General features: G+C 35.5%; 2 protein-coding genes across 2 annotated transcripts in view; one reads left to right on the top strand and one right to left on the bottom strand.

Annotated features, from left to right (window-relative positions):
• Nucleotides 1–2,019: 2,019 nt before the first annotated feature.
• Nucleotides 2,020–13,211, top strand: hsd11b1lb (hydroxysteroid (11-beta) dehydrogenase 1-like b). The gene is made up of 7 exons (XM_051697432.1): nucleotides 2,020–2,234; nucleotides 7,787–7,917; nucleotides 10,543–10,654; nucleotides 10,855–10,946; nucleotides 11,138–11,231; nucleotides 12,032–12,197; nucleotides 12,913–13,211. The coding sequence occupies exons 1-7, from the start codon at nucleotides 2,159–2,161 to the stop codon at nucleotides 13,097–13,099; spliced, it is 858 nt and encodes a 285-aa protein (XP_051553392.1). The 5' UTR covers nucleotides 2,020–2,158; the 3' UTR covers nucleotides 13,100–13,211.
• LOC127440676 (CUGBP Elav-like family member 5) overlaps nucleotides 11,257–13,905 on the bottom strand; it is a 224,955-nt gene continuing 222,306 nt past the window's right edge. Inside the window, exon 12 of the mRNA XM_051697413.1 lies at nucleotides 11,257–11,634. The gene's annotated coding sequence lies outside the window, so the exon portion shown is untranslated. The remainder of the gene's footprint in view (nucleotides 11,635–13,905) is intronic.

Raw genomic sequence — 13,905 nt, 5'->3', positions numbered from 1 at the left:
TGGAAAAAGACGGTGTGGTTGTTTCAACGAATACGACAATAGTTGCCAGAAAGAAGCCTTTACTGCGCCAGTGCCACAAAAAAGCCCGGTTACAATATGCCCAACAACACCTTGACATGCCTCACAGCTTCTGGCACACTGTAATTTGGAGTGACGAGACCAAAATAGAGCTTTATGGTCACAACCATAAGCACTATGTTTGGAGAGGGGTCAACAAGTATTGTGCTCCTTGAAACAACCACACCGTCTTTTTCCAGAGCAGCCTGTATTTCTCCTGAGGTTACCTGTGGGTTTTTCTTTATATCCTGAACAATTCTTCTGGCAGTTGTGGCTGAAATCTTTCTTGGTCTACCTGACCTTGGCTTGGTATCAAGAGATCCCCGAATTTTCCACTTCTTAATAAGTGATTGAACAGTACTGACTGGCATTTTCAAGGCTTTGGATATCTTTTTATATCCTTTTCCATCTTTATAAAGTTCCATTACCTTGTTACGCAGGTCTTTTGACAGTTCTTTTCTGCTCCCCATGGCTCAGTATCTAGCCTGCTCAGTGCATCCACGTGAGAGCTAACAAACTCATTGACTAATTACACACAGACACTAATTGCAATTTAAAAAGCTACAGGTGTGGGAAATTAACCTTTAATTGCCATTTAAACCTGCGTGTGTCACCTTGTGTGTCTGTAACAAGGCCAAACATTCAAGGGTATGTAAACTTTTGATCAGGGCCATTTGGGTGATTTCTGTTATCATTATGATTTAAAAAGGAGCCAAACAACTATGTGATAATAAATGGCTTCATATGATCACTATCCTTAAAAGACAGTTTATTTTTGTTTTTTTTCATGATCAGTCATATTTTCAAAATCAATGCCAAAATTTCACAATTTCTGCTAGGGTATGCAAACTTTTGAGCACAACTGTATGTTGCCTTACCTGATTGGCATCACCAAAAGGTACAAGAATGGTTTGCTTGACAGCATCAAAACTTATTTAAGTCTAAAATAATTTTATACTTTTGTTTGACCAGACTTTAAGGTTTCATATGATTGGTTGTAATTTGATCCCATCCAAATTACCACCACTTACAACAGACCTGCTCATAAACAGTGTGATTATGTACATTTTAAGGATTCCATTAGTAAATTGATGCCACTTTTTTCTTTGCATGTGGTTAAAATGGCTCAGACTTAATTACATTAGTGATTCACAAAGTCAGAAGTGGTTTATTGTATGGTTTTGTTGTAGGTAGATATTCAGTAAGTCATTTTAAAGAACACAACTCATTTAAAGGATGATTCAAACAAAAATGAAAATTATTCACTATATTAACCCTCATGTCATTCTAAACCTGTTTGAGTTTCATTCTCCCATGGAAAACTAAAGTAGCTGTTTTGCAGAATGTTGATGCTGCTCTTCTTTTTGGCAGTTCTCTGTGTATTCTCCACCGTGTTTTAAAAACACGTATTGTATTTCAACAAAAAGATTTGATAATTTCAGGCTGTTGAAATGTTCAAGGTTTCACAATTCTCAACAGGCTTCTGCAGTTTTCTTCTATCTGTGAATGAGTAATTCTATCTCTGGCTTCTTTGTAGATGTGTTTTATCGTGCGATCAGCGAGCTTCTGCCAATTCCTCTGGTTCTCCTATTTAATCTGTTCTTTTGCTGCTTTTTACCAAAGTTACATTTCAGTAGGTGATATTGAGGACTGTCAAACTGTTAATCCTTTCTGTTTGTGTAATGATGTTATCATAAATAAAAGAGATATTTTTTGCACTAAAGATTGTTGTCTTTGCTAGTCATGTGACTTATACTTCTAAATAGAAAGGTCTCTCACACATGCATTATGAAACACAATGTAAAAGCACATTATTTTATGCCTTACAATTTCAGGGTTTATAATATACATACTCAAAGGAAAAAGTTTTCCCCTTTGATCCAGCAGCAAGTGGAATTGTAAACAACATTCAAGGACTTCCAACCTCCCGAGCAATGAACTGTCGGACATTATCCAGTGTAATAAATGTCAGGCAGTGTTAATTGGTTGATCATTCTAAGTTTATGACTCTTCTGTATCTGCCAGTGTGCACACAAGATATTTCTGAATGCATTCACATGCAGAGTTTGATCTCTACCTCTGACAAAGGAAAAGAGTGAAAATGATGTCATATTTGAGCTTATTTCTTCTGGGTGCTGCCCTTGTGGCTTACACATGGAGGGACACCTTTGATCCAGGTCAGAACAACAGCTTTTATTTTATTTTGCAGTACCATTATACCTTATTAGATTCTTAAATGTAACATGAATACCTGATCTAAATCTAGATCCGTGTTATGTAACAGTCGTAATATGAAGGTTTTCCTCATTAACATAAGTAAACGGAATTGTTAACATGAAATAACAAAGAACAATGCAGAATTACTGGCAACAATACAGTACTGTTAAAAATGCATTGGGTATTATGACATGAACAATATTTTTAACAACATTGATTAATCTTGGGTAATGTTAATTTATTAAAAGCAGTTGTTCATGTTAGTTCATAATGCATTAACTAATTTTAAAGGGATAGTTCACCCAAAAATGAAAATTCACTCATCATTTACTCACCCTCATGCCATGCTAGTTGTGTATGACTTTCTTCCGCTGAACACAAACGAAGATTTCAGAAGCGATAGGATAGGTGTGGGAGAGAAAAAGTAATTTTTTTACTATAAATCTCCACTTTCACTTTCACACTCTTCTTCTTTTGTTAATGCTGATTTGCATTATTTTTGCATATCACCACCTGCTGGGCAGGGAGGAGAATTTATAGTGATAGAGGACTTACTTGTCTGTTTCTCACCCACACCCATCATATCGCTTCTGAAGACAGATTTAACCACTTGAGTCCTATGGATTACTTTTCTTCGCTTGTGTTCATCAGAAGAAAGTCATACACATCTGGGATGGTGTGAGAGTAAATGATGAGAACATTTTCATTTTTGAGTGAACTATCCCTTTAACCTATAACATATATCATTTTGAAAATGTATTAATATTTGTATAAATTAGCATTATCCAAGATTATACAGTGGTCTACTCGAATACTCGATTCTGACTGGCAGTAATGCGTGTGTTAAAACAGTTTAATGCACAGGAATTTCTAGTCAGTTCTAATCACTGTTCCATATTAATGCACATACTGTACTGTCCTCCATCGATTATCCCATACTTAATAAATGCTCTAAAAGTATTGTTAATTGTTAGGCCTAGTTCATGTTAACTAATGTAGTTAACTAATGTTAATGAATAGAATCTTATTGTAAAGTGTTACCAAATGTATTAATCTTGGTTAATGTTAATTTCTACGAATAGGCCTACTTATATATTTTTTACATTGAAAGTTGTAGATATAAATGAACATTAGCTAATGCATTATGAACTAATATGGGCAATGAACAATAATATTTTGATACATTTTGTTTACATACTGTAATTTCCAAGATTCTGCATAAAATAAATTCTGTGTAATGTTGTTCATTGTTAATTCATGATACAATGCATTAACCAGTATTGGGGAAGCTTAAAGTAGCTACAACTACAGCCATTGAAAAAAAAAAAAGCAGCAGTTAGCTTCACCACAACCAACCAACTACATTGAAGCATTTTAAAGGGATAGTTCATTTTAAATGAACATTTTCTGATTATTTACTCACCCTCACGATATCCCAGATGTGTAGGACTTTCTTTCTTCAGCAGAACACATTTGAAGAAAAATAGAAATAAAATATTAGCTCAGTAGGTCCAGAAAATGCAAGTGGATGCAATTTCTCTTTTGAAGGTCTAAAAATCACAGATAGTCAGCATTAAAGTCATTCATACGACGCCATCTGTTAAATGAATGTCTTCTAAAGTGGCACAATCACTTTTGGTGTGAAAAAGATCAATATTTAAGTACTTTTTAACTATAATCCAACTTTTCACGAGAGGGTGGCGTCCAAGCGGTCTATTGTGTGATGTACTCATGTTGCCATAGATACAGATGTAATCTCACGTTCTCCACTCAGTTGAGACATCCAGGATAAGCACACAAACGCACCATTGTGAGTAAAGAAACAGATAAATACAGATCTAAACCAAAACCAACCAAGCTACTGTACAGCGTTCCTCCTTCTCACTTGTAAACAGCGCTGCACATCCGGCTGTGATGCACGTGCGTCAGTTCTCATGTGTTTCAAATGCCAATGCAATTACATCACACGCACATACCGCTCCTGACCGGAAGCATGATTTAGAGTTTAAAAAAGTACTTAAATATTTATCTTTTTCACGCCAAAAGCGATTGTGTCACTTTAGAAGACATTAAATTAACAGCCGGAGTCGTATAGATGATGTATATGCTGACTGTGATTTTTGGAGCTTCAAAATCTCCATCCACTTGCATTTTAAGGACCTACTGAGCTGAGATATTTTTCTATTTTTCTTCAAATGTGTTCTGCTGAAGAAAGAAAGTCAAACACACATGGGATATCATGATGTTGGTTGAGTAAATAATGAGAGAATTTTCATTTTTGGGTGAACTATCCCTTTAAGCATTTTTTAACATCAGATGTTATTAATTCTACATTTAGAATAGTATCCTATCTACTATTTATCTGTTTACATTAATACATCTACTGTATGTATATAAATCCAATGTACTGTATATACATTTTAAAATAAAAATACTAAATACAACCTACACTACATTAAACACTGAAGATAAATAAATTCACACTTAATAAAACTAAAGTTGAAAACAGTGATAAACAGCAGCAATTAACTAAAAATTATATGTGACTTATGTGTAGGGGCTCAAGTGAATCAATTAATCATTTATTCGAACTGGTTCACTTGCATGAACCATCTGAACGAACCGATTCACTAAAATAAATTCAACTTCGCAGTGCTACATATGTGAATTAGTGAATCGTTTACTTAACCGGTTCACTTACATGAACCGTCCGAATGAACAGATTCATGGACCTTATTGACAGTAGCTAGGGATGGACGATAGCACTTATTTTCTTTTCGATCCGATACCAATAATTTCAAGTCCAATATCGTCGATACCGATACCAATACTGAAAGTTCTATTAATTAATTTTTTATTTATTTTTTTTATTATTATTATTATTATTTGGGATAAAATAGGTCATTTAAATATAATTTTTAATCATAATTCAAGTCATATATATATATATATATATATATATATATATATATATATATATATATATATATATATATATTTTTTTTTTTTTTTTTTTTTACATTTGTGAGCCTAAACAGAAAATTATTAGACTTCTGTTTTGTTTACCCTTTCAAAATTAACCATGGTTTCACTACAGTAACTATAGGTTAACCATTGGATTTATTTAAAACATAGTTACGACACAATTAACCATGGTTACTATTACAATATTATTGTTGTAAAACCATGGTTTTTCCTTTTTATTTCACTTTGAAGCTTATGATTATTGTTCATGTTCATGGTAACCAGATAATAATATCCCTAGTTTTAAATTTATGTATTTATTTTTTAGAATCAATATTTTTGTGCGAGGATTTATATTTTTGATACAACATCAGTATCGGAAGTATCGATACTTTAGGATCGATCTGCCCATCCTTAGGCCGTGCCATCTTTATTTTTAGACAGGTATGACGACACTCCCTTCAGTGGGTTATACTGTTGTTTAAAGTGTTTTGGATCGTTCTGCTGATGAAAAATTTGGAGGGGAAAAAAACAAAACACATCTTTCCAACAGTGGCATAGCCAAGGGTGGGAATTAGACCAAGGCCCACCCAGAATATTACAGATTATTCATTGACTTTAAATATACACTGGTGGCCAAAAGTTTGGAATAATGTACAGATTTTACTGTTTTGGAAGGAAATTGGTACTTTAATTCACCTGTACTGATCACAAAGTATAGTCAGGACATTACTGATGTAAAAATCAGCACCATCACTATTTGAAAAAAGTCATTTATGATCAAATCTAGACAGCAATCATCACTCCAACACCTTATCCTTGAGTAATTATGCTAAATTGTTAATTTGGTACTAGAAAATCACTTGCCATTATATCAAACACAGTTGAAAGCTATTTGGATCATTAAATGAAGCTTAACATTGTCTTTGTGTTTGTTTTTGAGTTGTCACAGTATGCAATAGACTGGCTTGTCTTAAGGTCAATATTAGGTCAAAAATGACAAAAAAGAAACAACTTTCTCTAGAAACTCGTCAGTCAATCATTGTTTTGAGGGATGAAGGCTATACGATGCTTGAAATTGCCAAAAAACTGAAGATTTCATACAAAGGTGTACACTACAGTCTTCAAAGACCAAAAACAACTGGCTCTAACAAGAACAGAAAGAGATGTGGAAGACCAGATGTACAACTAAACAAGAGGATAAGTACATCAGAGTCTCTAGTTTGAGAAATAGACGCCTCACATGTCCTCAGCTGACAGCTTCATTGAATTCTACCCGCTCAACACCAGTTTCATGTACAACAGTAAAGAGAAGACTCAGGGGTGCAGGCCTTATGGGAAGAATTGCAAAGAAAAAGACACTTTTGAAACAGAAAATCAAAAAGAAAAGGTTAGAGTGGGCAAAGAAACACAGACATTGGACAACAGATAATTGGAAAAGAGTGTTCTGGATCTTAACCCCATTGAGCTTTTGTGGGATCAGTTAGACTGTAAGGTGCGTGAGAAGTGCCCAACAAGACAGCCACATCTATGGCAAGTGCTACGGGAAGCGTGAAATGTCACCTGAGCATCTGGACAAACTGACGGCTAGAATGCCAAGGATCTGTAAAACTGTCATTGCTGCACATGGAGGATTTTTTGATGAGAACTTTTGATGAGTACATTATTCCAAACTTTTGGCTGCCAGTGTATATTGATAAAATAGTTTTAAAAAAATGCATAAATTCTGATTTCTATAGAGTGTTAAAGAACTGTTTGAATGAAAATTCGGTAAAAAAAAAAATAATTACAATTTGGGCGAAAATTTAGCCCATCAGTTTTTATTGAGGCCCACCCAAAAGTAATTTCCTGGCTACGCCCTTGCTTTCCAAGGAATTTCAGTAGACAAAATTTTTTCGGAAAATTAGATGTGATCTAGGAGCTTTATACAGGGCATGCCACTGAAGAGACTGTTAAGTCTACGCCTCACAGCCTCGTTTTCATTCACGTCAAAAAATCAAAGATGCTACTACTGTGAATAAGGTATTCAAATGGTTTGGACTTCCCAGTGCTACATGTATATTGAGAGAGGACTGTTTAGTTCTTGCTCGGTGGTCAAGATGAACTGACCGGCTACACCGCTACTCATTGGATAAAGCTTGTTACTGGAAAAGCTACACAGTTTGAAAATGGTTTAGCTACTGTCACGCCACTGAAATTTTTTTATGAAGTTAGCTTTTGACTTCAATTAACATTACATCAGTAGAATATGTGTATAATATGATCTGTGGTTTATCTGCTAGTGTGCCAACTTTAGGGAAACGGACTTAATACAACTACAAAAAATCACTGCCACACCAGTTGATTAAAAGTCATTGAGAGAAAAGTGAAGTTAGTTTGAGAAAAGCTCAAAGTATCATTTGTTTGCAGATTCCACTTGGTTTTATAATATTTTTTTTCTAATGCAATTCTTACATTAACAGTTTTTAGTATATTGTGTACTGTATGTACATTTGAAGACATCTCCTAAGACACTTCCTAACTGACACAGTCCAGTGTGTTCCTACAGAATCAGTTCGGAAGGCTCGAGTGTTGGTCACAGGGGCCAGCAAGGGGATTGGCGAGCAGATGGCCTACCATTATGCACAGTTTGGAGCACAGATCGTCATTACCGCAAGAAGGGAAGATCATTTAAAAAAGGTTAGCTATTTTGTCTCAAGTCCCAACCCTATCACTATCACAGTTTTTATGTTTCAGATATATTATTGGTTCAAAAAACTGCTTTAAGACACACACAGTCATATAGTTAACAATCTTAGTCAGGGTAGATGCCATGTTTATTTATATACAAAACGTGAGATGAAATAATCCAATGCGCTCACAGACTGTCCTCTCTCTCATTTGTAGCGTTGGTAAGTTAACTGAATTGGTTCGTGTAAGTGTAAGTGTGTAGTGCTGGGAAGTCAGATTCATTTTAGTTCAATTCATTCAGATGGTTCATGTAAGTGAACTAGTTGATTCCCCATAAAAATAACTGCATCTTTTTTTTTTTTTAGATTTAGATTTGCTGTTTTCGTCTCAGCTATATGAAATTGGGTGTTTCTTATAAATTTAGGTTCATTGTTCAATTTATTATAAATTGTATTTAGTTTAGAGCTGTCAAAGTTAATGCGTTAACTTGTGCGATTAATTTAAAATGTTTACGTGTTTATGCGTGAATGCGGCTTCACGATTGCTGTAGCAAAGCAGATAGCCACAGTCTGCCGGCTGATTATTATTGTGGATTAAGAGAGTTTAAGAGGTTTAAAGCCCATGCCAATGAATACTCAACCTATGGGGACTAGTTCTTTTAATTAGTCAACCTCCTACTTAGACTTTGGGGAATGTTTAATGTTACCTGAATTGGTGCTATTTTAGTGCATTTTTTTATCTTTATACTGTGGAATGCTTTGTTTGAAAATTTTTAATAAAGCATTATTTTTACATATTGTTTTGTTTTCTTTCTTAGGAAGGAAATAAATGCATTTTGACAGGAAAAGAAGTATATAGAGTCCAATTTTAGCACTTTCAAAATCGGCGATTAATCGCGATTAACTTCTACTACTATCGCAATTTTTTTACGTGTTTTTTAGCTGTATTTATGTAAAATATAATGCTCTCATCCATGGATTTATTTCATGTACCATGGATTTTACTATTGGGCCATGTGCAAAAATAATAATAATTAAAGCTGCAAGCAGCAATGCGGATTCCTCCTCAAAACTGCAAATTATGTCAAAATTGACATGGTAGAGACATGTACTTCACATGTACACAACATTTCATGAATTTACTATTAAACATCGCAAGAGTCTTCATATGAACTCGTGAATGAATCAAAGTATCGGGTTTATGACTAGCGGATTTGTAAAGCATTATTTTTTCGTTAGCGATAAATAACTGTAATTCTGTCATCTTTTGACATATCAAGGTGAAATTTTGCACAGTACTTCAGAGTGATGTCATCTTGAAGCCTGTTAGGTTGTAAAAAACATTAGTCAAAAGGGCATTAGATTTTTTGGACATGGATATTGAGACAATTTACATAAATGCGCACCTTTCAGCCATTTTGTATTGTATTCATTTTTGCTAAATATTAAATTGAAAGACATATATCCTACACATACATACTGAGTTTCAAGTCAATTGGAGCTATGGTTCAGGAGGAGTAGATTTTTGTAGTTTTGGACAAATTTGTATTGTACAGGAAAATCCATCATGGCGGACTTTATGGGTTCTAGAAGCTTTTTTGTTTTTTGTTTCAGAAATTTTGGACTTATGAGGTGGAAATGGCATCACTTTGAAAATGGACAAATTGGGGTGTGGCCAGTAGCGCCACCTATAAGCTCACGTGCGCCATTTTTGGTGTGGTAGTTACTTGTGGGCTGTAGTATCAATGTGCCAAATTTCAAAACTTTTTACCAAGGAGATCATGAGTTATTGGGCAATTATTGGAATAATAATAATAAGAAGAAGAATACTAACAAAAACAATAGGTTTTCTCCTCCCGGAGGAATCCTAATAATAATAATAATTATTATTATAAAGAAACAAAATATAATGAAATTAAAACCTTTTGTATTGTGTAGAATTTACTGTATTTTATTATTATTATTATTATTTTTAAAGAAATTTACTTAAGAAATAATCTCTACAGACATAAAAACAAAGGGCTCTATTTTTGTGGCCATGCCAAGCCCAGCGCTATGCACAACCACCGTGTGCTACATGTTTTCCAGTTTTCATGAGCACGCTAATTCTAAGCACAATGTTTGTGCCAGCTGAAAGCACAAGTGGGCATGGGCGGGAGTGTTTGTGCTGTATGTGAGTGTATGTGTGCAAACTGCACACCCATGTCGCCCATGCCTAAACCTGCCACTGGACACAGTTAATGAACAATAGAACATAACTCCATATTTCTATTCTTCGAATTATTTGCATACAGTCCATTCACACAACCAACTGCTTATGAATGTGCTGTCTTTGTTTATATCGCTGGTGCTTGACAAGGAATGGACTATATACTGTAATAGGACGCAGATGGTTCAATAACTGAAGAAGAACCTCAGAATTAAATTGCACTTGACCTAGCCCATTTGCGTTTTGCACGCACAATTTTGCCAAACCCACATGCGCCTAGACTTAGCGCATGCTTGCACAAAAATACCAAAACTTCATGGTCATGCCCACTGACTTTGCACTTATGACTTAAGTGCTTGCCGCTAGTGCTCTTAAAATAAGGCCCAAAACAAACCGCTGATAACAGCTATCCTGGTTGATGTACAGGTGGCAGAGAAGTGTGTAAAACTAGGCGCACAACGTGTGATGTATGTGACCGGAGACATGTCTGATCCTGCTGACCCCACCAGAGTCATCAAACACGCTGTGGACAAACTTGGTGAGAAATTATTCCGTTGCACATGCTCCTTAAAATCCAAATGAAATCAGAATGGACCCTGTTTATTTACTTTATACACATTCCCAGACTTAATGTGAATTATTCATCAGTGCATGCTATTCCAAAGATTTTTTTTTTTTCTTAAGTTTTTGTTAAAATGTAATATCTTTCTTGTGGTTCTTTTGATATCTGTCTTACAGGTGGACTGGATTATCTAGTGTTGAATCATGTTGGAAACAGCAACGTTGAGTTCTGGAATAGAGATGCAGATCACGTCAGATCACTCATGCAGGTGATGCATATGTTTCTGTGGGGTAATGTTGTTGTTGCACAATTGCAATGTGTACATTTCTACTGTTGCTGTTGCTAGGTATTTAAATATTAATGGAGAAAGTTACGTTTTAAAAAGGAAAAGATTCATTTAAAGCAGCAATACAGTCAAACAGAGTTGAATGGAACTGCAGGAAATTTCATTGGTCACAGGTAAACTTTGTGAGTTACGTGCAGTTGGCCGGTGCAGCACTTCCTGTGCTGGAAAAATCGGGCGGTTCCATAATCGTAGTGTCATCGCTGGCAGGTGAGTCATGACTTGGTTGGCACCTCTTGTAGCTCTGTGGCTAGACATTAAAACATGATTATGGAAACTGTAATTGGTCACTGTGCACACGTGTTTGTAAATGTGTGAGGGGAGTCTCGATAGAACTATACAGAAGTAAAGTTATTGGCTATGTCCCAATTTGCATACTTCTATCAGGAAGACTCGCAGACTTGAGTGAAATTTAAGTGACATTTATTTGATAAATATAAAAGAGAAATGTAATGTCTCTCTTTGGCGTAAGCCCCGTCTGGCGGTCCGAAGAAGTTGCGTCGGAACCGTCATATCCTGCCGGAGATAGGAGGCAGGGGCGAGGAGCCTACCCCCGTGCAGGACGGGACTCAACTGGTGGTGGTGGGGTGGTGGAGGTTGCCGTGTTTGCACACTGAAACAGCAATGTGATAGATTGTGAGCAGACTTATAAAGCATTGGCTTACATGTGATTGGCTAGGAGTTACCTAGCTAATGGTGCAATGATGTACAGCTGCTAGTATTCCCGCTAGAACTACGCTGCGCTTACATTTCTTTTGCACACTAAAAGTATGTACTTAACTGGTGATGGGAAAGTACAGCATATCGACAGCATTGGGATATGCTACGAACAACTGTCTTGATGCCACGTACCCCTTTGTTGCGCACTGTTTGTGTTTTCATGTAAGCATTTGTATCTAGCTAAATACATTACCTTACAATGCAAGGTTCATACAAACTGCTTTGGCAGCTCAAATTCAGGTAAAGCAATTAAAAGCCGAAGGTTAAATCCAATTTCTTCCCTGATTCAGGTAAGCTGATCACTCCATTTGTGGCTCCGTACACCTCCACTAAGTTTGCTATGAATGGATTCTTCGGAACACTGCAGAACGAACTGGCCATCCAGAAGAGTAACGTATCTGTGACCATTATGATCCTTGGACTCATCGACACGGAATCGGCAATGAATAAGATCAGGTTTGTGTTTGGTTGCTTTAACACTCTTAAACGGATAGTTCACCCCAAAATGAAACTTTTGTCATCATTTGCTGACCCTCATGACTTTCTTTCTTCTGTGGAACACAAATTGAGATGTTAGGGAGAATATTAGCCTCAATCACCATTCACTTACATTGCATGGAAAAATGATGAAATAAAAGTGAACAGTGTCTTACTTTAAAAAAGTTGACATTTTATGGGGTCTATATCACTTTAGTTATAAAATAGTGTGCATAGTTTTAACATTTGCATTTAATTTATTTAATTTGTGTATTTTCATATGGAAAAGTTATATTTTAAACACAAAAAGATATTCAAATTGAACTAAAATTTAGCCTATTTGTCTGTAGTACATCAAATTACTTGAGTGGTAATGTTCAATTGTAGAACAAACATGTGTAGACTTCAAATGCTGTGCTGTCCTTGTACAACACATCTGTGGGTTTCAATTTTGCCATAATTAGTTTTTTTCATCTAAAGCTGTGCAATACGCAAGATATTATAGGAAGCACATTTTGAATTAATTTGAAACACTGTCCTTTGGCAAATCTATCTTGTTACCTAGGTGATCTATAATATTATGGACAGTACATTATTCCGTCAGAATACAGCTACTTTTGTATGGCCATCAGTAGAGAAAAATGCATTTTGGATTCACCCATAAATATTGTTATCTCTTTTAAATGCTCTGCAGAAGTTTCACCACAATGACTGCCTATCCCGCCAGTGAAGCCGCCCTGAACATTATCAAAGCTGGAGCGACCCGTCAGAAAGAGGCGTTTTACCCCTGGTTCCACTATTTCACCTGCCTGTTCAAAGACTGGCTCCCCATTACTAGAAACCTTTTGATATCAGACCTCACTATGCAAAAATTGGACTAATGCATGTGCATATACATACACCAGTGTGTCCTTCAGAATTCTACTTTTGCTGCAGAGGAATATATAAATGTTTAATAATTTTATTTCCCCCCAATAAAATATCATTTATTATAAAAAAGCCTTGTTACAAATGTGTCTTTTAAATCTTTAAAGGAATATTCTGGGTTCAGCACAAGTTAAGTTTAATCAACAACATTCATGTCATAATGTTGATTACCACAAAAAATCATTTCGATTCATCCCTCCTTTTCTTAATACAAAAAGGTAAAAATCTGGGTCACAGTAAGGCACTTACAATGGAAGTGAATGCGGCCAATCCGTAAACGTTAAAAGAATAACAACACGATGTAAACAGTATGCGTGCTAACATGAGTTTAGTGTGATAAAACTGCTTCCTAACCTTTTGTGTGTAAAGTTATATCCAATTTGACAACTTTGTTGCTATGATGATGTAATGCTGTAAACCCTAAAACGTCCATAAAAACGACAATTTAAACAACAGCTCAAATAATACTCAAGTTTTAACAGAAAAATTAATTTCTGCCTTTAAACCCTCCAATAATTGGCCCCATTCACTTCCATTGTAAGTGCCTTGCCGTAAGCTTGATATTTGCTTGTGTATATATATATATATATATAAAGGAGGGGTGAGTCGAAATAATTTTCGACTCAATTTTCGACCCGGAATATTCCTTTATCATATGAACAATAAGAGTAATGACTGATTTAAGTTTTACAAACCTTGAAATACACAAAATGTTTTGCTTCATTTTGAGTTAGACATGACATAAGCAGGGGCGTAGATT

This window comes from Myxocyprinus asiaticus, chromosome 5 (genome assembly GCF_019703515.2).
Source record: "Myxocyprinus asiaticus isolate MX2 ecotype Aquarium Trade chromosome 5, UBuf_Myxa_2, whole genome shotgun sequence".
Lineage (NCBI taxonomy): Eukaryota > Metazoa > Chordata > Actinopteri > Cypriniformes > Catostomidae > Myxocyprinus > Myxocyprinus asiaticus.
Note: the sequence above shows the minus strand (reverse complement) of the source record. Positions and strands in the feature narration are given on the sequence as shown.